Below are 24,636 nucleotides of genomic sequence, written 5' to 3'. Positions count from 1 at the left end.
AGCTGCTATCTTATATGTGATAGATACGTGTCTGTAAAATTGTAATTTTATATTTTATTATATGTGATAGACACGATATCTATCACATTCTGTAACGTAATCATAATGATCGAGTTACCGCATCAAACGCGAAAAGCCATGTGATTATTTTCTTTACATTGTTTCGTTAATTTTTTTGCAGGCATATTTGATAGGATAATTTAGTAACGCATAGACTCATAGACACCCTTTCCGCTTTGTAGTTTAATAAATGCTGTAAATCGTGATTGTTAATAAAGCCCATTTTGGAAATAGCTGGGAATATATGAAGGATAGACTGAGTTATACACATATTTACTGATAAAAAAAGGAATGCAGGATAATGAGAACGGTAATTAGAAAAAATACTAATTTATTTTAACTAATATAAAAAAACTTTATGATTCTTCGCTTTTGACAAGATTCAACAATGAAGAAGTAGTCTTCATATAAAATATAAAATACTGCTGATATTACAGAAATAGAATATATAATTCATTGTCGGGTGTACGGACATCGGAATATTGCTTTAATTATATTCCTATATTTATCATTCTTAATTATATAAAATTGTTATTGTTTATCCAAACTTGTTCTATACGAAATATAGCTGTTCCACAATAGAGCGACCGACTGTACAACTAGAGTTTGATAATGCAAAGGTACCAGAGAAAAGTTCACAAGTTGTACCATAGGCCACAGCTGGAACAGAAATGAGGCACTCGATCATGAAAAGAACAAACGAAAATTAAACCAATTTCTACGACATGCTGCGTTTGTTACCTTGTAATTATTCGTCAAGATATCACTATATTCGTTTGCCAGTTTAATTTTAATTCCCTCGATATCTTTCTTCTGGCAAATACCAATAGCGACTAGTAAAACCGCTATGAATGTAGGTGCAAAGAGCAATTGGTCGCAAGCAAGCTTTTTAATTACAACAGAGGGACCTTTAGAGCCTATATATTTATCTAAAACCCTATACCACGTTGTCGTTGTTGGACCCTAAATATTTTATTGATACATTTATAAGCTTTCGCTCTTATTGCTACAACATCCTATATAAAATCTTATACTATTTAAATTATAAATATTTTGTCAAAATACGAACAAATTGAAGACCGAACATATGGGAAACGTTTAAGAAATATTTGAGTGTTAAATACTATTTAACTTTTTTTTGTAATTATACTTACACTTATACACAAACCGATCCCAGTGAATTGCATTGTGCGTACAAAATCAATCTTTTGCGTATCGTTTATGAAATTCTGGGCGATCTGATCACCGAGTCCCATTAATATTCCTGTTAATATTCAGTTATTGTATTGTTAATAATAACAATAATTTATATCACGAAAATTAATATCATAAATATTAAAATTGTGTCCTTTGTTTCATATTTTATGAAAGTACGCTCGTTCGACTGTCTTCTTGTGTAAAAGCAAAGATTAAAAAAAAAAAATTCGCCGCCTCGAGAATTGTTAGATTTTATATTTCGCGCGTTATTTTTATCATAGCGCAGACTCAGCGCTCAGCGCATGCTCACATCACTTCGTTTTGTCGGCATGACAGGATCTCCTAACCTTCAATTCTAAACAAAGAATTTATAGAATTATAAATTCTTAAATTTTTAATCATCTTCAATCATTAACCAAAAAACAAATACTCGGTTGACGATACGTTAAAGACCCTCATAAAAAAATAGTCATCTCTAGCTTAATAACTGAACTTAGAGTAATAGGCGATTTTTATTTGTTCAAACCTCTATTTTTACAAAAAATGACTTCGAATGAGCGCAGCGTTTCATCGAAATATAAGATAAGAGGTCTAAAACTCAACACGATCATTCAAAAAATTGTTTGCATATAAAATACATATTAATAAGAACCGTGTAAACGTTTTTCTTCTGCGTGATGCGTGGGCGTGCATGCATTATAAATAAATTGTTGTTTACCAGCTTGCACCGCTTGCGTGCCCATAGGGTATTTACTCAATGTTCTTTGATAGAGTCTCTTTATACTCCACATAATTATTACGTCCCTCAACGACGCCAATTGCCGTTGACGCAGTTGTGTATACTTGTCAATGTACGTAAAACAATTTCAGGTAACTCGTCGAAATAATAACAGCGAGGAGCACAAATTAAATTCCGCCACAAATGTCACAGGGAATCACATGTCTGTAAACAACAAAGGCGGTAAAATCTCGACTCTGGAAGCTTAAAAATCGGGACAGCCCGCAACCGGTGTCTGTGTGACGTCTGTGATTGTGCGCGATTACGTAATCCAATTGACGCTCTAAGCACAGATTAATTTGCAGTCAACTGATCACAACTTAGAACAAAACTTACGGTCGATTTTCATGATTTCTTTTTTCTTGCGTTTCCAGTACCTTCAACGACGTTACAGGTTACATTTTAGTGCATATAAATATACATAATCAAGTCTGTTCTGTTTGGCTGAACTTCCCGCATAGTTCATCTCTTTCTTTTCTCTTTTTTTCTCTCCAACGTGAAAATTAAGGGCCTACAGATATAGGATGCTTGATTTAAACTAAAATGAGAGAAAAAGAAGTTAAAATTCTGACTTGTGCATCTAAAACTAATTTCAATTATATAATTTTCTCCGAAATTTTTTGTAAATCATCAAAATTGAAATAGAAATATTTCAGGTAATTAAGAAAAATATCAGAATACCTATCTTGCATTAAAACCAACCTATTTCGTTTGTAATCCATATAACCTTTTAAAACGTTTGTCATGACTAATTTATCACGGTTTATTTCTTCATAATTAATCGTCAGAAAAATATTCATGAGAGGACACGTCGATTGATTGATTTACCGCAGAAACGAGACGCTGCGCTAATTTCCAATAATGCCAACGTCATTTATTCCTTTACTCATTTACTAGCAGTCCGCAGTAGGCAAGTTTCATTTCGAGCTCGCCCCCGCAAATTGTAATGGAATTTGATTGGCGTGCGCTCTCAAGCTCGACGAATCACCTCGACTCCGTCATTACCCACGGGATACGGGATTGAGGGAAAGAAAAAAAAAGAGAGAGAGACGTTTTTAATAATTTCCTCCCAATAGGTTCCTCATCTATCTGTTTTGTTCTCTCTCTTCCTCGCGTAAAGTGACAGTTTCGTTTCGTCATACGAAAGCATCGGGATATACGCGACACGGTGCACGGTGGGATCGTTGTATCGCGTTCGCGGAGTCGGTAGATCGCTTTGAATTAACGAAAGTCGAGGTGAATTCCGAGATCGAGGCGGATTTTCGAGGGGCGCGCGAGCCGCGCGAGTGCCATGCCTCGGGAATCGTGGTATTCGACGATCGTCGAACGGAACGAGCCCGAGTCACGCGTATACGTCGCGTCTGACGTCTTGTGAACTGCGGGGAGCGATCTCTCGGCGCAACCTGTTTCTCGCTGTGTTTTAGGAGGAGAGCGAGAGTTGAAACGGATATTTCCAGGATATACCATGCGTTGACTGTCCGTGAAACGTGAAGTCGCGTGCCGATTCACGTTTGCGCTGGTCGTACGTATCGTCGAAAGCCGTATTTCGATCATGCAGGTTATCGGTGTCTATTGACGTTCAATGGAATCTTACGTACGGTTAGCGGTGGAGTCGGACAGTGTTGTTTGATAGATTTGTTTAGCGGAAAAAAAACGCAACTGGAAACGCAACGTGGAAGCGCCATGGAGAAGTTCATGATCGACTTGGACAAGGTCCTCAATGACTTTGAATTCAACGAAGGTACGAATCCTCGAGGGAAAAAGGCCTACTTGAACGAGTTTCGGACGGATTCTTTGTACACTTGGAAGTTTTAAGCGCAAACTCGAACAAAAAAGTTTTCTATATTTTTTATTTATACTTGAATAAATTTTAAGAATTTTTATATTTGAATATTTTGAAATTGTACTTTTCGTTCGAGTATAAACTTCAACAAAAAGTACGATTTGCTACGCTTGAATGAGAAAGTATACTTGAATAAATTTCAGGAATTCTTTCTATGTTCAAAGAACCTTGTATTTAAACTAGAAATATACTTTCTTTTTATATCATCTACTTTTTCTTTAAATAATTGAATGAGCAAGTATAAATAAAAAGTGGGAACTTAAACAAGCTTTAAGAATCCCTTTAGAACCTTCTATAGATATGTTTCTTTTAATTTGTAGAGCATAGAACTTTATAGGAAGTTTCTTTTCATATAAAATTACCTTTCGAATAGACGTAAATATGTTGCGCTGAAAAAAATATGTTGTATATAAGTTGTTTCAAATAAAAGTCTAGTAAAATTTTATTCAATTATTTGCAGATTGCGCGGAGCAAATAGCGGCAGTCGCAACTTCTGCGATCGATGCGTCAGTTGTGGAAAAGCGTGCTAACGAATCCGTGCCTCCGAAAGTGTACAGTTTTAATCCCGTGAAAGGCGACGTGGCACCGACCGTTGAAAAATACAGGGACAGTCGGCCGATGGAGGTCGACTCCAAGTATACGCTAGCGGAGAAGAATATAGTATTTATATCGGACAGCAAAGATTCCGTGAACAATTTCTATACGCGCGACCGTGTCAACGACGTCACGACCGGGCAGAAATCATGTGTTCATCCTTATGACTCTGATCAAGTGTCTTCGGCGGCGTACGGTGACGTATCGCAAAACTCGATGCAGAAACAGCAGGGTGGTGCGAGCAGCGATTCGAAAGACGGCGATAGATACGACAAGAAATTGAATCAGCCGAACTTCAAGCCCAGCATCAGCAATGTGTTTAATAGTTTGAACGAATATATTAATGCTCCCACTGGAAGCTTGAGTTACGTCGAGCCTATGCTGGATACGGTAGACGATTTGTCTAAGAGGTCCATGGACGATTTAGCGGAGAAGGATTTTAGGTCGAGCAGAGACGTGACGATTAACGAACGTTCAATCCCGATGGAGAAAGGTGTAACGAATGCCGTGGTCGACAAGATTACTGTAGACCATAAAAATGTTTTACCGGTTGAATTGGGCACGTTTGTCCAAGTTGAACCTAGTAACAAACAGGATAATATAATGCAGAACGTTATGTTTTATCATTCTACTACGATGCGGTCTGAGGAAAACAACAGCGACGCTATAATTCCTGTATCAAACACGGCCATCTCGAGACGTAACGACATTACGATAAATACGGAACTGTCCAGTAATAAAGACGATGTTGATAAAAAGGTCATGGTTAGCGACGCGTTTAAAGAAAATTCTGATAGCATCATTAGCAAACAACGGCAGTTGGACTTGGATAATCGAGAGCCCGTCGACGAGTACACATTTGTCGAGAATAAGGAAAGCATAGCGGAGAATACCGCAATGTTGGATAAGAAGATAACGAGCAGCGAAGATCATGATAAAAATGTAGAAGCAACCAAGAGCGACGTCTTCTCTAGCATACATATGACTCATACAATTGATACCGGCGACGATTTTTCTGAAGAAGAACTAAACCAGTATTTGTTGGAATTGGAGAAAGAAGAGAGATCTAAGACAGAAAATACATCGCTTTCGGATAATACCTGGTTGCCGCAGTCACATGACGAATTGAGAGGTGACGGAGAAGAAAAGAGTGCGAGTCGGCGAGATGACGAGGATGTTAACGAAGCGCCGATATTCGAGAAAATTATGATAGGCGAACTTCCGAAGATATCGCAGGAGGAGTTTCAGGAGAAGACGAAAAAATTTCCCGTAATTGATTATAACACGGATATATGTAACGAAAATATAACGGATGTAAAATGTAATAAATGTATTGAACACGCTTTAAGTGAAAAAAGTAATCAATTAAAGGATATACAAAGTAATGAGCTAGACAAAACGATAAAAGATTCCCATGTGATCGAAGCGATTGGTCAGGATGTAGCGACACAAGATAGTACCTTGCAAGCTATGTCTAGTAATGTCATCGCCGTTCAAGAGAAAGTCCCGTCAAAGTTCGAAAATATCGGAGAACAGTTTTGCAGTAACGGCACACAGAAATTACAACAAGATTCTAATAGAGATACTCTGTCGCAGGATGACAGTAGTGGTACTTTATTAAATTTATCAGAAAACAAAGAAGATCACGACGAGAGAGTGTATTGCCAAGATATTGCTGAAAATAACAAAGATGTCGTACATGAGACTAGCGCACATGACGGCGAGGAGATCTCTAAGATGGAAACCGCATCTAAAATCAGTGATACTTGTATGGCCCCTCATACGAAGGAAAGTGATCAGGAAGCCGAAAAGCCGACCCGTCCCCAGACACTTGACATTGTATTGACGCATAATACAAGTGACTCACATTCACAGACAGGTACCTATGTCTCTTTAATGTTTTATTTTTTAATTTTCTTTATTGGTTCTCCACTCACAAACGTTGCCGCACTATCGCATGTTCTTCAAAGCCATAAAAAGTCAGCTTCAATTTTCATATTGAGTAAACAAGTAATATTATAACAGAATCCTCGAGTTTTGTACCAGAAGAACCGGAACACTCAGAAATCAGTGGCACTGTTGACGAAGATCGCGGTGCTTCGTCGGATGTTTCTGATAATTCTTTAGTCGAATGTAACACAGTATTGGGAAAACAGCCTCCGTTTTGGATTCCGGATAGCGATGCACCTAGTTGCATGTTGTGCGATGTTAAATTTACTGTACTTAAAAGGCGTCATCATTGTCGTGCTTGCGGTAAGGTACGTATTTATTGAGTTTAAGGAAAAATTGAAAAAACCCAGTCATTTAGTTGTCCTATTAATTGATGTATCACGCAGTATGATTTATCGTTTTATAAATTGATTTTCTCTTCCAAACTTGTAACATTGCATTAGCTTTTCTTTTGCGTAGCGAAATTAAATATTAAAATTTACAACACATTTTTGCAGGTACTATGTAACAAGTGTTGCAATATGAAATACAGATTGGAATACCAGTTAAATATTGATTCCCGTGTTTGTGTCTCGTGTTATCATCTACTCACGAAAGGTAAAAAGAAATAATCTTAATATACAGCATATCTCAATATATATATGATCACTTGAAGAAAAAAAAAAAAAGATTATGGTGTTCTTGGACTAACAATGTATTTGGTTTTTCAGCAGAGAGCGAACAGGGAATAGGTGATTGGTCAGCTGGCTATAATTCGTATACCGATTGTAGCGATGTTAATTCCGTACAGGTATGTTATTTATTTGTGGATTGATTTTTTTGTATCAACAGCTGTAACGAAACTGTAGCTGTAGGAGCAGCTATAAGGGCCTACTTGAAAGAATTGCCCATTTGTTAACAAAACTTAAAAAAAAAAGAAGCTATTTAAATTCATATTAACAAATCACTTTTATGATTTCATCTGTTGAATTCCCCCGAATAATACTAACTTTTTAAGCATTACATGAACATTAATATAAGCCTAATTATAAATACCTATAACAACTTGTTGAATACTTCTGTTTGAATTTTATGCTTTACTTGTGCAGACAATTTATGTATATAAAAAACAGATTAAATTAACAAATATATTGATAACCAAAACTTTAATACATAAATTGGTATTATATCGTAATGTTTTTATTTTGATAGGGAATTTTCGGAATGTATATTTGCATCGGATTTGAAATGCTTTGCCAGATTTATAATTCTTTGTTTTTTTAATATGACATAAATGAAAATATATTTTCCTGAGAAATAAATTTATTATTATTTTTTTTTTCAATGCGACATATTGATGTTTTGCGGATAATTTTGTAAAACTTCACGTAATATAATTACTTGAAACACGTAATGCTTTGTTCTCCATTTCATTATTTGGCATAGTATATTTAGTATGGTTTCAAATTATATTAGCAAAAGAAAATCCATTGATTCGCTTAAATATTTAATAAATACATATACTTCAGATAGTTTTATAATACAGAATACATGACTAATTAAGATGCTTGATTCTTTAAGACAAGGAAAGATATAGATTATTATCAATTGTGTTTAATAAGCATTCTTATTATTGTTTGTAATGTTTATTTTGTGTTGAGTTACACTATAGTAGTATATATGATTTATAGCTTCTCTTGGGTTTTAAACACATTTTATTTGTTTTTTTAGCAAAGTATGCATGTCGTTACAAAAGTAAAGCATGTTTTGTTTGAGCTATTGTGCAATAAAATATAGTCTGCTTTGTATCGTGATTATTTCCGAAGTCCAGCAAACACATGACGAGTACAAATAAAATGAAGTGTATGCTGTCGATAATCGAATTAAATTACGTTAATTAATAAAATTGAATCTGCGATGATAAGATCTGATCATCAAAAGTAATACTTACATGACTAGCAACAAGTGTTTAAAACGTTTAAAACAATCCTTCAAAATCCATCGATTTCTTCTTAATTATTTCTTAATAATGAAACTATTCACAGTTACAAACATCGATTTTTCCAATTTCTCTTAGAACGATAGAGATTCCCTTTACCAAAGTTTACTGTAAAAACGTTAAAAGAGAATAATCGTATTTCTTTTTGTATACCTGACTAATAAATGTGTTTGCTGAACAATTAAACAAATGTCGATGTTAGAAGTATTCGACAAATGGTTATAGGGGAGACAGCCTAATCCAAATAATCCCATGGAGTACTGTTCAACTATACCACCCTTGCAACAGTTAGCCGGCGGTTTGCCGCCACCACCGACGGTGATGGTGCCCGTGGGCGTTCTTAAAAGAGAGGGTTCGAAACATCGTGCAGAAGGACAGAAATCCGTAATGTTCAGTGACGGTAGGTAATTATTGCTTACAATTTATTAATGTTATTGGTGTTCTTAATTCATTCTTTCTCCTTCTCTTTCTCTTTTTCTCTCGTTAATGCTAAGTAATTCTAAAGTAATTATCTCTATCTCGTAATAAATATATACACCTTAAATTACATAATGTACAGATTTACATATTAGCTATAATTTTTATATATCGTAAATTCATGAACGTACTGGGTATGCTGAGTATACATAATTTGTTCTTGTTATGTACAATTATTCTACAGAATGAATTAAGTTTAACATTTTTGTCATTGGACGAGATCTTATGCCGAATAAATGCTCTTTGAACGAGCGAATAATAAGACACCGTTAAGATAGAGCTAGACGTATTAAGACTCGAGTCTACCGTCTCTGAAAATAGAGAATTCGTGTCATGACTGAAGTGATAAATCTCACAATAAATGAATATGAAGGAGAAAAGATTTATAAGATGTTCATTATTATCAGTAATATCGTACACCAATTTAGTAATGTAATATTTTCAGCTTTGACTGGTAAGATTACGTTTCAAGATTGTATGAGATAAATCGGCGCGTGATGCGAGGCATAAGGCAAATATATACAAAGTATTTAAGCATAAAATTCCGCCCGATGATCGGAAAATGTCAAATTTCTTTATTACGTGTGCTACACACATATATCGGTCGCTATTTACTTCTTCAAGGTATAATTAAGTATACAATTATTTCCTAAATCGTACACACATACTTTTTCCTACTGTATATTTTTTCGTTTCGTCTCGTTTCTGTTATTCCTTTGTCCAAACACGTCCTATGTAAAATTATTAATCCAATGTACGTCCAACGCGAAATTACTACTTGTTTATTTTTGCCTTTCTGGAACATGTCAGTACGTTGACAACTCGCCCTTCCCCAGCCTATCCTGTTTGTTTTATTTTTACGCACCTATAACTAAAACACAGGAATAAGGCCTGGCTGTGACCTGACAGAGCTAGACACGTGTTGGGACCCAAAGCCACCGTACCGCAAGCAGGGAACTAAACGGATTTTTGCCACGGGATCTGCGGACACTGCAACGAGAAGGCAGCATCATCATCCTCCTCTAGACAATACGACCAATAGTTATATTCCACATGATTCTAATTTATTGCCTCCGACTGTCACGATACACAAAGGCCGTAAGGATGTTATATAAAAGTATTCATAGTTGTAGTAACTTATACATCATTCATATTATCGCTTCACTTTCTTTCTTTTTATCGTAACCAGATATTACATACCATCCACCTATGGACGAAGGTGTGCTCTATAAAACGCTGAAAAACGAATGCGAACCGTCGGTAATGTTCGCGATTAATCGGAATCTTTATGCATATGTGAAGATAACTAATTGTAAGTGTAAAGAAATTATACTGCCGGTATATGTGTAAGAAACTTAACGTTCTCATTCACATAATTCGCAGTAAATTGCTGCGTAAACAAGATCTGCTGGAACGTGACGTCGAGAGGTCTTGCTTGCATCGGTCAGGACGAAGTTATTTTATTAGTCGAGGTTTTACCAGATGAAACACGTATTCCAAAAGATCTTCTGATATATATCAATCAATTATATCTCGAAGCTGTTAAAGGTATAATATCTTGTATATGTATACACGTCAATTACATAAATTTAGTTGATATCTTAATAACAGCGCACAATATTCACAATATTCATACTTCATATTGCAATAAATTATTTCTATCCTGTTTGTCTTTTTTCAGGTAATACAATGACGGAACTCGGTTTCTCGGTATATCAAGGCACCAACCTGTTGGGCTCGCGCGAGCATGCGGGTTTTCTTTTTATTCGCCAGACATTGCAGTGCTTGCAAAAGATAATTTTACCGCCCGCACCTTTCTTGATTGGACTTTTGATTCACAGGTGAATATAATGAAATTTCGCTCTGAGTAAAATTGAACTTTTTTTCTCGTGAATAGATCCATGTATTCTACAATTTGTTTTATATGATTCCATTTATTTGACAACTATAATTTTACACTTGTATCTGTTGTTGATTTTAGGTGGGAAACCCCGTGGGCCAAAGTATTCCCATTAAGGCTTCTTTTACGTCTCGGAGCGGAATATCGTTATTATCCTTGCCCATTGGTGTCCGTACGTTTTCGAAATGCGTTATATTTCGAGATTGGGCACACTGTCATGAAAGTATTAGCGGATTTTAGAAATTTCGGCTATACTTTGCCAGGAGTGAGGGGCTTAACAATTCACCTTAAAAATCGTACGACAGACGTTATGTTCCCCAAGAATCGATATGACCAAGTTATAAAAGGACTTCATAATTCGAATGATCATGTCTTAGCTTATGCCTCAAACTTCAGCATAACCGCGGATTCACATTTAGTTTGCATACAAACGAATACCGGTGATGAAAGCAGTTACCAAACGCAAGCGATAAATATTCATAACAAGCCAAGAACAGGTGGGTTTGTAAGCAAAAAATTTCTGCTGATGACATGGAAATAACTGTTTTTCTATTATATAGTAACCGGCGCCAGTTTCATTGTCATCAATGGTGCTCTAAAATCTTCAATGGGACTTTCTGCCAAGTCCAGTATCGTTGAAGATGGATTAATGGTAGAAATAATGCCAGAAAAAATGGAAGCCTTGAAGGCTGCTCTCAAAAATATGCAAGATTTTTCAATCGGTTGCGGACGCCAGGGAGCACCGGAGCCAGACGAGACTGTAAATATAAAGTGGGTCGAAAACGACACGCTGTTTAACCTGGGGTAAATACTTTCGATAAATTTTAATTATTATTATCATATTTGAGATATTTGCATAAATTTTGCCAATGTTTGTTCCTTCCTTTCTTCCTTTCCTTCTTTCTTTTTTGATCTTCCTCCTATATCTCTTTTTCTTCCTCCTTTTTTCTCTTTCTTTCTCTCTCACACGAGTAAAACAAATTTTTCAAATAAGAGCTATAATATATATGCAACATATTAATATACTTCACATGAAATTGTATATTACGAACTTTAACTCTTGCCTCAATATTGAACACATTAAATAAACAGCGATCTTTCATTACAGTGTTAAAAGTCCTATTGATGGACAATTAATGGATGGTATACCATCTATTAGAGTACATAATGGCATTGATTATAAAGGTGCAAGCCGATTCATACGCTGGACAGAAGTATTCATTATAAAAGTATGTATGCCGTTACAGAGAAGTATCATTATTTTAAATACATATGTGTGCAAACTAAATTAATAAAATACTATTACTACAAAAGTCAGATGATCATTCGAATGGCGTGAACGATCCTGTGGATATAAACAAACTATCTGGCAGCATAGCAAAAGCGACGTGTGCAGCATTGGTTAAATTGCTGGATCTTCTGGCAACAGTGGGTTTAACAAAACTCGGTGTGCGGACAACAATTCATCCAGATAATGTAAATCTCTTTGATTTATAGAACTCATTGGTTACATTAGGATTGTATTTAAATGGTTAAATATGCGTCTCTATATAGGTGGGCTATGAAGCTGGAAGTGAGGGTACAAAACTACCGCCGATATATATGAAAAGTTTAGACAATGAATTAATTCAAGTTTTACATAAAGCTGTACAAAGCAGTCAGGATGCACATACAGTGCTTGAATTGATATTCTATGTGCTTGAGGATTAAACAAGGATACGTAATGTATATTTCGCATGTTTTAATCGGTGATGTCTTCATCGGAGAATAACTTTCATTCAACTGGGAAGCTGTGCAATTGCACTGAACATCGTGGTGCAGTGATTATATGATCTGTATGTTACTTTTTATTGTATACTTTGTTTTATAATTCAGGATATTATTTTCGATTTGTCTATTTATTAAGATTGCCGAAATATTTTTAATTTTATCGCGAAATAAGTCAATGATGTGCATAATTTATTACAAATACGAATCGAGAATCGAAGGGAAACAGTAATAGCGATGTGCAGTGATAGAAACTTCCAATGTCTGTTGTCTCGAAAACTTTACCTTGTATTTTTTGCTTCAGATAATATACATAAGAATGAATGGTAATGTAATGCAAATATGCGTATCATGAGTTACGAGAAGATAACCTTCTCTTATAGAAAGATAAGGCAATATCGACACATCAATAGTGGACAGTTATTAATATTGCATTCAAATTATTAATATTTTATTGAAGTTTTATTAGCCGTAGAAATATGTTTCTTGCTTAATTTTAAACGAGCTTCAAATTTATACGTAAGAAAATACCGTTAATTTTTTTACAGGAGAAAAAATTAACATTATTTTGGATAAGTAATTTATATATATGTATAGATCTGTTGGCGCGCGCGTGCACGTGCGCGTAGTGATATGTATTTTAGGAAGCTCATGATAGACATTTGTTCGATATTGTAATCAATCAGATCAGTCAGCATCACATTCAGTTATGCTGAATAATACACGTTGTTTATTGCCAAAGACTTACGCAGGTTATACTATAATCTTTGTTAATGTAAATATAGTATCTGTCCTTTCTCGATTGTTTTACGAGATATAGGGTGATCACTTTACGTGCGGAAATAACCTGCGACATCTTCATAAAAATTCTCTATAAACAATAAGTTTTTTTAACTGGCAACTGTTAACAATTATGAATAATTAGATCACAGAAAAATTTCAGAATACGAACATACACGCTGCAAATGCGTGTGTTGGCAAATATCAGTTCTTTTCCATTGATATACTTCTCTACTAACAATGTTTTATATAGCAAGTTTTTTGGGGTATGAGGACAGCTTGTAACACTACAGTCTACAGTACTACAATGTAATTATGTATTATTGTATTTATTGTTATAATAAACCTGTTAGCTATATATACAGTTCATATTATAGCGAGACATTTTATTACGCGATTCTGATTGAACGATGAGATATCTGCGCGTTATTAATACATTGGTACATTAAACTGATTAAACAATGTTAATAAAGTATTTTGTTATAATTGTGCGTTTATTGTTTGTATTATTGTATGAACAAAAGGTATATCCCTCACTCCTTATGCATTTGATGTTGAAGAATATTGAATTTATGCGATACAAATGAATATATCAATACTGTGTTGGGTACGTTGTTGTCGGGGCAACCGAAGCTATAACGTCCATCGGTCTGGACGCACTCGGTCATTTATTATTACGTTTATAGCGCAAGGTATACAAGTGTTTGGCAAGTTCGAAAGGCGTTTTTCATTTTTGGAAAGACGGGCGCGAGACTCGTTGCGGAAAAAGCTCATTATGAGTGAAAACGTGAAATTTATCGTGACAGAAGTAAATAAATTATTAGGACGAAATTACAACCTGATCGGATTCAACTCCTTAAACGCCGAGGATTTATTGCAGGTATCTTTCCGCTATTTTATCATCGCGGCACTTTCGAAAAACATTCCACTTTTTCTCGCAGATATTATGCAGTGTTCTGATGAAGATACAACAGCAAGATGGTTCGGATGTCGATATCAAGTTGGATTCGCCGGAAGAAAATTCCATATATATTTTAACAGCCCTTCGAATACTTAATTACCAGCCCGATGTGGATCCCGTGACATTTAGGTGACAATTAGATTTCAGATACTTTGAGCGAAGTGCGTTAATATTTTTCTTGTGTCTTTCAAAAGACACAAATAAAACAATAAATATATAATGCAAAAGATATAAATAAAAGTAAAGGATAGTAAAAGTAGATTTTTGCACTCTTTAAAAATGCGGTGATAAAAATTATTCTAACGATTGTATTTAGTATCAAAGAGAAAGAAAAGACACATGTAGATATCTTTTATATATAATTATATAAAAAAATTTTTTTCCGGGTACTTCTAACGTTGTCTTTCGTTTAGACAAGGTTTAATTCGAGGTGAAATCGAAATTATTCATCCTATATTGACATGGCTCCTGACGCATATCGACGTAGTTCGGAAAAGAGCGTATCTGTCACGGTTTCTCGTCAAGGTAAAGATATCGAGATTGCTTCGCGAGCACGTGTGCCATGCGTTTGCATAATTAAATAACATAATAAAAAAAGGAAATTAACCGACTAACAAAAATTCCTAAACGAAAAGTATTATTCTTATTAGCTTGACATCCCGTCTGAGTATCTGGGAGATTCGGAAATATCCCTTTTACACGAGCAGTACTTGTCCCTCGTCGACAGATTTAAGACAATTCATAAAGAAAGAGAGATAGGAAAGAAGGTATGTGTAATTGTGTATATGTTGTCTCCCGTTTCTCTCTCGTTTCCATACACGAATGATGAATTATTTTTTCTCATTCATTCAGGATGTTGAAAATGCCGTTGAGCTCGCAACGGATCTGCAAGCAATGGCAAAGGAAAAGGAGGTGTGTAACAGATGTTTCTGTAATTTTAGCTACATGATGTATAAAAATATTTCAAACTCCAATTCGGGATAACGCGATCGGTTAGGCATTGATGTTAGAATCGATATTTTTTGTCATAAACGCAGGCAGTGACAGCGCGTATCAGCAGGATCAAAACGAAGGCCGAGCCAGCGTTGCATTTACTTGATGCCTGCAAATTGTTACGAACGGAAAGGGACAAGGAACGCGATCTGATATCGCAGAAAGAACAAGAGGAGGACACTATCACCGATTTACAAGTATATCTCCTTATGAAAAATTATAGATTTCTTGGGAAAATTTAACGTCGCGACTAAATGCTTCTATATTCTCTTTGCAATCTTAATCTTACACATATCCAGAGCTCCCTTCAACGAGTCGAACGCGAGTTGCACGCTTTGAAGCGCGACAGCACCGGGCTCACACCACAGATCTTAATCCAACATCTGACAGAGGAAGTGACAGTACAATCGGCGATCGTGAAGGAGAAGCTTCCGTCTGAGTTAAACGCAAAGAAGAATCGGATGAGAGCGTTGTCGGTGGTCAAGGAATATTCTTACTTGGGTCCGGATAAAATTTTGACCATGAGAAACAATTTAGATGCGGTATTAAAGGACATACAAGATTTGGTGGAGTCCAAAGTGAGTGTGCGTCAAGAACGTTTTGAATATGAGGAATTTATTTAACGATAATACGTTGTACGGCAAGTCTCATTTGTCTCTTGCAAATACCTTGATTTTTAGATATCTAAAAACGATATCGATAAAATGGGACCGTTCAGGCAGCAGGCCGCTGCTGTCGGAAATATGAAACGCAACGCTCTTGAACGTTTAGAAAAGATCGAAAGTTCCTTGGAGGAATTGCAATCGCGATTGAAAGAGAAACGGGATCATTCGAAAACTTTATTGGAGACATCAATACCTAGAGCGGAGGAACTGAAAAAGTATATCAATCGTTTGAAGACCAAAGGTACATTGTACAAGCGTTGCAAAGCGGAGATAGCGGGTCTAAAAGCCGAAAGCGGTGTACTTAATCGAACAGCAGCTATTCTAGATGGACAGGTAGATTGAAAAACTCCCGGATCTTCTTAAACTAGATCAGTATAATGAAATATGTATCGATGCTCTTCGTATTATGATTTCAGATAACTCATTCTTACACAACGAATGTTACATCTAAAGTGACAATTCCAGAAAGTTATACGCTGGATAATGCATTAGTGACAAATACTCAATTGTCTCATTCGATATTGGCTCTGCGAACCAATCTTGCCCCAGTCATAAGAGGTAATAACGAAGCTCTTTTTGCAAAGCAAAATTAAATAATGTTTATTTGCATCTGAATTTTAATATGAAAAATGAGAAATTATGTTAATTACATTTTCGTACGAATAAATTCATTGTTTGCGAATACCATCATTAGATAGTAAAACATATCGAAAATCTTTTTTATTATTCTATATAAATAAATACATAATTCAGTCTACTGTAGATTTATTATAGATTTGTTACTTATGTATAGTAATTATGCATGTCTTATATATAGATATGAAATCATTACGGCAAGCATCACGTGAGACTGACGAGAGGTATCAAAAAGCATGCAAAAGTCATAACACGGTAGAAATGACTATGAAAAATACGACGAGCGATTTATTGTCCGAAACAAAACGACTAAAGAACAAATTATTACAGGTAAAATTTATATACGTATGGAGAATATGGATTAACCGCGTTAAAATAATATTGCTTATTGCACTGTAGGACACCAACGATAAGAAAGAATTACAAGAAAAAATTGCAAAAATAAAGAATACCGAAGAAAAGCTACGTAATGAAGCAAAAGTAAATATTAAATTTTAATTGGAAATAATATCTATCATTGTACTTAATACATTTACAACAATATTTCTTTTTCAGACCAACAATGGTTTGAATAACGTAGGGCAAGCATTAAAACAGGAATTACATAATACGATTGTAAAAGAAGAAGAAACTTTAAGAAATTCGAATAAGGAACAAGAGAGGATAAAAGAACACACCATGCAGTACGAGAATAAAACGCAACAATGGAATAATATCATATCGTAAGCAATATTTTCTGTATATACATGTTCAACAAATACGTATTGGTCTAGCGAATACTTTACAACTTAATAGCAAAAAGCTTTGAATCTTTGATAAATCCATGTTAATAAAAACAAAATATTTGCACGTTTCAGAATCTTTTCTTGTAAAATTCAATGTGCAGAAGAAAGTAAACAGACTGATGGCATAGTTGTGCGAAGAGGAGGCGCTGAAACTCTTGTGTTGCAATAATATTAATATTCACTTGTTAAATATTTATTTGACATATTTTTAATAGAATGCTAGATATTTATAAATGTCTTAATTTAATAAATATTTTAAATATAAAAGAAAATATACACGATATGTTAAAAATATGTACAACGTACGTTAAAAAGGAGTAATCTGTGTTTTACGTATTTATATATCTATTTGTATATCTCTTTATCACGTTTTTTGTGACGCGTATGAGATTTCCTTCAAGAATTAACAAAATTGAATTCAAGATTAAGACCTGACATCATCCTTTGCCGTGACCGTTTAAGCGACGACCTCTATTAGAGTCTGGACATTCGTATTGCTGCGATGTGTGAGGTGTCGGTGACGCCAGGGGAAAGTAAAGCCGCTCGCCTCGTGGCAATTAAATCGTAGACGGAGCTGACGGAGACGCAGTCTGACTTCGTTCGCGCACGAATGAATATACCACGTTCACGTATATGTGTGTGTGCGTAACTCTCTACAATAGAATTTAGTCTCAAGTTACGAAGGTCATAACTTTTCTTAAAAGCAAACAAGCACCGACTCGGGATCTGTCAGTGTCTCCATAACAATCATCATGAAACATCAAGTTTTCATCGTTTTGTTCGTCACGCTCTTGCTATACGTCGGTAAGCTGTTCCTTTATTAATTCATCGAATGTTTCATAACTATTTATCGAGAAACGAATCAGGAAAAAGTGAAACGTACATCATGAATCAATTTATATGCGTGAAATAGAATCTTTTATGTGCACAAAACTATTACTTGGTCGTTTTATAAAAGAGGATTATTTCAAACGACATATCTGTAACGGAATAAAACTGCGATAGTTCTGAGAGTTTTTATATTCAGAGGGAAATCAATACGATGTATCATGGAAACGAGATAACTTTTGTAATAGATACACTATGATAGGAAATACAATTATATTTCGAGAAATTTATGTAAAGATTTTAATAAAGAACGAACACACTTACTGTTAAAGAGGAAATTAATCATTAAATACATATGTACAACGTATGTAACGTTGATTACACCGATATCTCAAATGACCATTATGACCCCGTAAACGTGATAAATAACGTTAAAAATTATATCGACCCAATTTTAAAAGGTCATAACTTTTCGATAAAAATTATATCGACCCAATTTTAAATGTGTCAATATCGAGCAGACTAGATTTGTCGACATATAATCTTTGTCTTATTTCTATTTTCCTATAACATTAATTCTCGTTTTTATTTCCAGACATTCGCATTTTTTTCTCATTTCCTCAAACTTCTTTTTATAAAAAATACAATGTGAAAATTATCCTTTTAATTATTTTTAGATTCCTCTATTTATTATTTTTTCTATATATACGAATAGAGATTAATAATTATGTATTGAAATAATGAATTTTTTACCGGGTGTATAGCAATATTACGTACGCTAAATGATTTTGTTTGTGCATACTTTTTTAAGATTTCAATAACTCTGATCAATCTTTCAGGTAATAGTGAAGCAGGATGGAAATTTTGGAAAAAGGACAAAGAGACTACTACTTCTACGACGACGACTACCGCTACACCGACGTCCGTACAATCGGTTACAACTCCGACAAAGGCTACAATTGTCGGAGGCCCGACGGTGCCGGCTGCAAACCCTGGAACTGTTGTAACAGGCACCGCTAACTCGGGACCAGCAATTGGCGTGGATGGTACTCGACCAAATGTACGAAATAACGCGCGACCCAATCGACCTAATCCAGGGACCGAAGTCGGTCTGGACATTGCCGTTCCGAGGCCAAACAAACCGGGAGTCGGTGGTGGAAATGGTCAGAGTTATCGGGATTGGGCTGTGGATTTTACGGGTGCTGGTGAACCAGGTCAAAATCAACCATCGAGAACACCTGGATTGGCGACTAATGGTGATCGGACGCGGCCCAATTCACCCACAGGTCACTTTGTACGAATAGCGTTTCCTTGCGAGCCATGGTTTTTAAATGGATGAATACCCGAGTCTTAAATTCACATTTCCATACTCACATGCATTCATATTTAAGAAAAGACATCGCAAGAAATGATTAAAATGTAATTAGATGCTTGCTTTCGCATAAATTAATTATTCTACACATAAAAGTGTTAAAATAATTGAAAAGTGAATATTTTATAAACGGTCGACGCGGAGATAACTAATTTGTTTATTGCAGTAGGGGTGAGCAATCAAAATCATATGTTGCATATTCTGGTAGAGCACGTTCCCATAGAATATTTAAATAACAAAAGACCCTAGCAACAAATTCCTTTACTTAGTTTTTAGCCTATCGACGTCGCAGATAACGGTTGACGCGGAGATAAATAATTTGTTTATTTTGCAGTTAGGGTCGGCAAACAAAATCGTAATTGCATATTCTGATAGGACACGGTCCATAGAATATTTAAGACCAAAAGAGCTGAGTCAACACGTTCTTTTTACTTAGTTTTTAATCCAAGGCGTAGCTCACGGTCGAAAGATGAAGTATTTATTAGTGTCATGGTTTACGAACTTATATTTCGAAAACTTGTTTACGCGCCTCTACTTACGGCACAAAAAGCAACAATTTGTGGTGGATTGTTTTTTTTGATGTTGAGGCGCTCGATTGTGTTGTTTAGTATGTGGTGAGGGCTAGAATAACATCTGTGCAACTGGCCCCTCACTCATGGCGAAAAATATACATTCGAGTGCTCAAAGGCGAATCAGACGTTTCTGACCAAATTTGTTTTGCTATTTTGTTGGCTTTAAGAAGCGCTAAAAAATTTTGGAAGATATAACGTTGTGTAAGATGTAGTCATATAGTGCTATCATATTAGGTACTCCGTCTATAAGTATTTTCTAAAAAACTAGGTGGGCCGTCCAGCTGCCGCTACGGCCGAGCCAATGCCGGATAAAATTCGGACACTGCCCTTAGCAATTCTAATGCAAGACCTCCGCACTGCCACTGCCACAAGTCATTAGTTACCACTCCCCAACCTTGGACCGCCAATGCCGGTCAATATTATGGCCACGCTTACCTGTTTTCAGTCCACTGCGAGATTATTGTACACCAATGCCGGCTGTGAATTCCCCCCCATTTATGATTATTTTATGATTATATAGAATGACTAGGAAAATCAGATTACATATAGGAATTAAGATTTAATTTATAAAATATCGATAATGTTGACATTTTATGAAAAGACATGCATTATACATGTATAATGAATATTTACGAATTGAGTTGTCTTGAATGTTTTAGATTTAAGACCAACATCGGTATCAGGAAACATACCGGTTCAACCGACGCAGCCGTCAGTTGCAGGTTCTTATATTATTCGATTTAAAGGATTTTAAACAACGTTGAAATTTTTTTGTCATATAAAAATCGGTTTAACTCATTTTTACAGGCTCGAGAAATACGCCTCAACCACTGCCTCGATCAACGAGTACAGGTTACTATCTGATAATTACTAATATGAAATCAAGATTTTAAATATAAGTATTATATGAAATATTAAAATTTTATAGCACCGAAGCCGACTTCCGCGCCGACCGTACAGCCCCATGTAACGCCTGGTAAATTTCTCTACATACATTAGCTCACACATTCGCAGCAGTTTCTACAATAAAATAATCTCAAATGAAATCTAATACATCTTCAGGATCTACTACTGCAATACCACCTGCCAGAGCGGGTCAGAACGGTCCTTCCAGTCCAAATAGACCTTCAAGTGGACAAACGTGGGCTAATGTCGTCGCTGGTGGTACACGCGGGTCTGCTTCACCTACAGGTCTTCCGAGGCAACCTGAATATCCAGGTATTCTTTTAGAATATTCAAGTACGGGATGTATGGCGATTGTTTTAAATAAATTTTAATTTAGTTATAGATTTTAGAGTTCTCAAAAATTAGTGCATGATGAAAATATTTCTGAAAAAATATAACATTTTCGAAAAATCTGAATACCCCGTTATAAAATGCCTTTGAGAGTATAATATAAAAGTATATTAAATTGTTCAACGTATTTTTGCATATTTCTTATTGCTTCGATAATATGTATACATATCAGAAACTTGAAAGGCGATTTTTTCAAAGGGAAATTTTACCTCTTTAATATACGTAAGAGCACTTGCAAAAAGATACGTATTTTTAAATGTATACTACAACAGATTGAAAATTCATAAAAACTGGGGAAAACAGGGAGGAAGCATACTTGGATATATTTTCTTGTACGAACACAATAAATCTTACAGTAAAAATTTATATAGTTGAAAAACAGTTTAGTACAACAGAGGGATTTATGTATTATCCTTTGGGTATGAATCAGGCGGAAACGAACGCAGGACTCTGCCCGGAGCACCAACGCGACCTGATCAATCTCCTCAGCCCAATCGTCCAGCATCACCGGGAACTGGTGGTGCTGCTGCCGCCGCCGCTGGAGCAACAGGTGGTGCTGCTGCCGTCGCTGGAGCAGCAGCTGCTACGGATCGTGTATCAGACCCAACTAAGAAAGTGTATTCCAGCAATCCGACATATAGCAAAGGAAATACCGTCACCGACGAGGATTTAGAAAAGCTTTCCGAGGCGCTTTACATCAAAGAGACGAATAATAATGCAAACCAACATATAACAGTTAATTTGCAAAAGCAGACCACCAGCAGCAGCCTGACGGATCAAGCTCCGCAACCGTAAAAATCATATCTGATAATAGAATATATGCAAAATTTAAAAAAATGAGGATATATAGAAAATTTTTTAGAAAAACATTTTAAATGAGTTGTAATTGGCATATGATTCAAAAACATAAAGGCGGAATATATACAATTGACAGAAACTATTATTAGATGTAAAATCACAGATGATCGAGAATATCAATATTTATTTGTTCTGTGTTATACATCGGCCGAAATTTATTAATTATCTTTCCCACTTACATTCGCTTTTTATGTCCCCTTCTGCTCTCTTCTCTCAATATCTTTTTTAATTCATTTCATTGTATAATTGCAGGCTACTTACAGTGAATCCTGAAGCTCTCCAGATTCCTACGGTTCAAAGAGTCCTCTCAATATTCGACAATTATCAATTAGATACTCATACAAACGAGTACATTAGTCCAGCTCAAAGACAGGAAGAAAGTCTCCTCGTTGATACTTTTCTAAGTACAAATGTGATGTCTGCTGCCATGCGTTTTCTCGCAGATAAAGGATTCGTGAGACAGGATTATTATGACTATAAGGACATATTAAGAAGAATTTGGTTCAATCTATTTTCGCGTGGGCAGGGTAGGATCGGCAGTACTGGATTCGAGCATGTCTTTATGGCGGAAACGAAACAAGTGGATTCGGGTACAGAGGTACTTGGGCTACACAATTGGATCTTCTTCAACGCGGAAGAAACGAAGAGGCACATCGACTATCTGGGCTACATTAAGAAAAAAGATTTAGGAAATGTAAGCATTTTTCGATAAAGAAAGCTTAAGTTGCGAAATCTCTGCTTTATCATATCGACCGATTCAAATATCGAGAATTGGATAAACGTTAGTGCAATCTTTTCTTTTCGCAGAAGGGATCTGTCATCAAGATGCATGCAAAATTCAATGGGTACGACAAACCGGTTGCGAGTATGTTCGTCGGAACTTCACCCGAATTGGAGATGGCACTTTACACCGTCTGCTTCTACGCAAGACCAGATGGAAATTGCCCTGTATCCTTAGGAGGCACAAAATTCAACATAATAACACGGAAATTTAAATACCGAGGAAAAGATTTAATCGGAACGGCATACCCGGACATTTAAATTCAGTGTAAATATATCAAATTTGACGATGTAATAGAATGCATAGATAGAGAGTTGTTCATACTTATAACATGCCTATAATTAAAATGACATTGCAATGTTGCATATTATAAATACATACTTTGTATATTTAATTCCGATTCAAGATTCTGACAAAATGTGTGATCAAATAAATATTATATGTAAAAATAAAATGCGAGCATGCCAAGTTTTTAAGCGTTCTCTTGATTTTAAGACCGTTTTATATAACTTGGAATTTACCTGAAATCACAAAAGAGTCACAGAAATATACAATAAAATTCTATTAATTAAACATAATACGTAATATTTCCAAAAGTATTATTTTTTAAGTTTTAAGTTTGTCTCACTAATTAAATTGATTTTATATCTATTTTTGCATTCGGAATACAAAGAATGTAGAAAAGAGAAAAAAGCGAGATAGATATAATATATTGAGCTAAAAGTGAGTAGCAATATAATGAGAAACAGATGTTCTGAAAGCGGATGCGGATGAAGTGAAACGAGAAAATGTCATTGGGTAACAAGTTAAAATATTCTACTGCAGTATAAGAGAAAGCTTGGAATTCCGATGGATGATAAAGAGGGTAAGATAGAGACTGTACGAGAACGTGATTGAAAGCGTATATTGGATAACGAGGTAGAGTAAAATTCCTGGTTGTACTTAGAAAAGACAATCACGTAGATAGGATGGAATATTTGAAGACTAGATATAAACGTGAAGGATGAATATTACTGGTTGGTATATATTCAAATTGTAAAAACGTGAAAGAAAAACGTGATTAATTAAATTACAAATATTTAAAAAAATTAGATGCAGAAAATTTTTAATAAATTAAAAGAAAAGAATAAAAAAGAAATTTTTTATAGTAATGGATACGGATTAATTTATATTTTTGGCTACTAACAATAAAAAAGTATTTTTTTTTTAATATTCAACAATACTTTTGTTTGTTACAAAGGTTACTTATATAAAATTTTAAAATTAAGTGAGGACTTTCTGGCCTCCTAGATATGCCCACGCAGTCCCCCAAGTCGAAATTGGAAATATTGAGATTTTAGTTTTTTTTTTTTTTTTATAACTGATGCAGAATAGATATTTAATATTTCAATATTTATTTGTGTAACACTGTAACAGAGGAAAGTAATGGCAAGTCCGATGAGCTCTATATGTTTTTCAGAAAGATAACATAAGTAGTGAACAGATAGAGAACGTAAACAGATAAGGAACGCAACAAGTTAAAACAGCATATGATGCAGTACATAACGTAAGAATGGGTATCACGG

The 24,636-nt window shown here is 35.3% G+C and overlaps 4 protein-coding genes across 13 annotated transcripts; 3 read left to right on the top strand and 1 right to left on the bottom strand.

Annotated features, from left to right (window-relative positions):
- Nucleotides 1-220: 220 nt before the first annotated feature.
- Nucleotides 221-2,650, bottom strand: Mpv17 (Mitochondrial inner membrane protein MPV17). Of its 3 annotated transcripts, XM_071770490.1 has the most exons (5): nt 2,372-2,650; nt 1,910-2,200; nt 1,215-1,324; nt 802-1,023; nt 221-720 (listed from the first exon to the last, which is right to left on the bottom strand). In XM_071770490.1, exons 2-5 carry the CDS (start codon nt 2,046-2,048, stop codon nt 592-594), a joined length of 600 nt encoding a protein of 199 aa, XP_071626591.1. In that variant the 5' UTR covers nt 2,049-2,200; nt 2,372-2,650; the 3' UTR covers nt 221-591. The 3 variants fall into 3 exon arrangements, with proteins under 3 accessions (XP_071626591.1, XP_071626582.1, XP_071626600.1); XM_071770481.1 differs by lacking the exon at nt 2,372-2,650 and having other exon boundaries at nt 1,910-2,365; XM_071770499.1 differs by lacking the exon at nt 2,372-2,650 and having other exon boundaries at nt 223-720; nt 1,976-2,063.
- A 452-nt stretch (nt 2,651-3,102) lies between these two features.
- Nucleotides 3,103-13,819, top strand: Sara (Smad anchor for receptor activation). Of its 7 annotated transcripts, XM_071770162.1 has the most exons (16): nt 3,105-3,271; nt 3,460-3,776; nt 4,339-6,351; nt 6,498-6,730; nt 6,920-7,019; nt 7,133-7,212; nt 8,626-8,800; nt 9,760-9,975; nt 10,067-10,189; nt 10,261-10,425; nt 10,559-10,718; nt 10,859-11,274; nt 11,338-11,581; nt 11,886-12,006; nt 12,092-12,253; nt 12,332-13,819. In XM_071770162.1, the coding sequence occupies exons 2-16, from the start codon at nt 3,719-3,721 to the stop codon at nt 12,485-12,487; spliced, it is 4,422 nt and encodes a 1,473-aa protein (XP_071626263.1). In that variant the 5' UTR covers nt 3,105-3,271; nt 3,460-3,718; the 3' UTR covers nt 12,488-13,819. The 7 variants fall into 7 exon arrangements, with proteins under 7 accessions (XP_071626268.1, XP_071626294.1, XP_071626305.1 ...); XM_071770167.1 differs by having other exon boundaries at nt 3,103-3,776; nt 7,136-7,212; XM_071770193.1 differs by having other exon boundaries at nt 3,104-3,776; nt 7,136-7,212; nt 8,689-8,800.
- Nucleotides 13,820-13,960: 141 nt separating this feature from the next.
- LOC139808376 (intraflagellar transport protein 81 homolog) lies at nt 13,961-17,700 on the top strand. Its single transcript, XM_071770283.1, has 13 exons — nt 13,961-14,204; nt 14,266-14,414; nt 14,699-14,810; nt 14,936-15,052; nt 15,138-15,197; nt 15,323-15,475; nt 15,578-15,856; nt 15,959-16,276; nt 16,360-16,501; nt 16,761-16,909; nt 16,979-17,059; nt 17,135-17,301; nt 17,437-17,700. The coding sequence occupies exons 1-13, from the start codon at nt 14,100-14,102 to the stop codon at nt 17,531-17,533; spliced, it is 1,929 nt and encodes a 642-aa protein (XP_071626384.1). The 5' UTR covers nt 13,961-14,099; the 3' UTR covers nt 17,534-17,700.
- Nucleotides 17,701-17,837: 137 nt separating this feature from the next.
- LOC139808401 (uncharacterized) lies at nt 17,838-23,542 on the top strand. 2 transcript variants are annotated; one of them, XM_071770334.1, is made up of 9 exons: nt 17,838-18,168; nt 19,032-19,448; nt 20,796-20,858; nt 20,944-20,988; nt 21,065-21,112; nt 21,199-21,354; nt 21,863-22,223; nt 22,543-22,984; nt 23,098-23,542. In XM_071770334.1, the coding sequence occupies exons 1-9, from the start codon at nt 18,117-18,119 to the stop codon at nt 23,329-23,331; spliced, it is 1,818 nt and encodes a 605-aa protein (XP_071626435.1). In that variant the 5' UTR covers nt 17,838-18,116; the 3' UTR covers nt 23,332-23,542. The 2 variants fall into 2 exon arrangements, with proteins under 2 accessions (XP_071626435.1, XP_071626425.1); XM_071770324.1 differs by having other exon boundaries at nt 19,032-19,478.
- Nucleotides 23,543-24,636: the final 1,094 nt, after the last annotated feature.

The sequence above is a fragment of the Temnothorax longispinosus genome, chromosome 1 (genome assembly GCF_030848805.1).
Source record: "Temnothorax longispinosus isolate EJ_2023e chromosome 1, Tlon_JGU_v1, whole genome shotgun sequence".
Classification (NCBI taxonomy): domain Eukaryota; kingdom Metazoa; phylum Arthropoda; class Insecta; order Hymenoptera; family Formicidae; genus Temnothorax; species Temnothorax longispinosus.
This window is presented reverse-complemented; position numbering and strand designations above follow the sequence as displayed.

Excerpts from the sequence above, each read along its gene's own strand:
- Mpv17 (XM_071770490.1), bottom strand. The coding sequence starts at position 2,048 with ATGTGGAGTATAAAGAGACTCTATCAAAGAACATTGAGTAAATACCCT. Across the intron at positions 1,325-1,909 it reads AGAAGAAAAACGTTTACACG|GAATATTAATGGGACTCGGT; the intron begins GTTCTTATTAAT and ends GAATATTAACAG. Across the intron at positions 721-801 it reads TCTTGACGAATAATTACAAG|CTGTGGCCTATGGTACAACT; the intron begins GTAACAAACGCA and ends TTTCTGTTCCAG.
- LOC139808376 (XM_071770283.1), top strand. The coding sequence starts at position 14,100 with ATGAGTGAAAACGTGAAATTTATCGTGACAGAAGTAAATAAATTATTA. Across the intron at positions 15,857-15,958 it reads AAGATTTGGTGGAGTCCAAA|ATATCTAAAAACGATATCGA; the intron begins GTGAGTGTGCGT and ends CTTGATTTTTAG. Across the intron at positions 17,302-17,436 it reads CAATGGAATAATATCATATC|AATCTTTTCTTGTAAAATTC; the intron begins GTAAGCAATATT and ends TGCACGTTTCAG.
- LOC139808401 (XM_071770324.1), top strand. The coding sequence starts at position 18,117 with ATGAAACATCAAGTTTTCATCGTTTTGTTCGTCACGCTCTTGCTATAC. Across the intron at positions 21,355-21,862 it reads GAGGCAACCTGAATATCCAG|GCGGAAACGAACGCAGGACT; the intron begins GTATTCTTTTAG and ends GGTATGAATCAG. Across the intron at positions 22,224-22,542 it reads ACGGATCAAGCTCCGCAACC|GCTACTTACAGTGAATCCTG; the intron begins GTAAAAATCATA and ends GTATAATTGCAG.
- Sara (XM_071770162.1), top strand. The coding sequence starts at position 3,719 with ATGGAGAAGTTCATGATCGACTTGGACAAGGTCCTCAATGACTTTGAA. Across the intron at positions 10,190-10,260 it reads ATATGTGAAGATAACTAATT|TAAATTGCTGCGTAAACAAG; the intron begins GTAAGTGTAAAG and ends CATAATTCGCAG. Across the intron at positions 10,426-10,558 it reads ATATCTCGAAGCTGTTAAAG|GTAATACAATGACGGAACTC; the intron begins GTATAATATCTT and ends GTCTTTTTTCAG.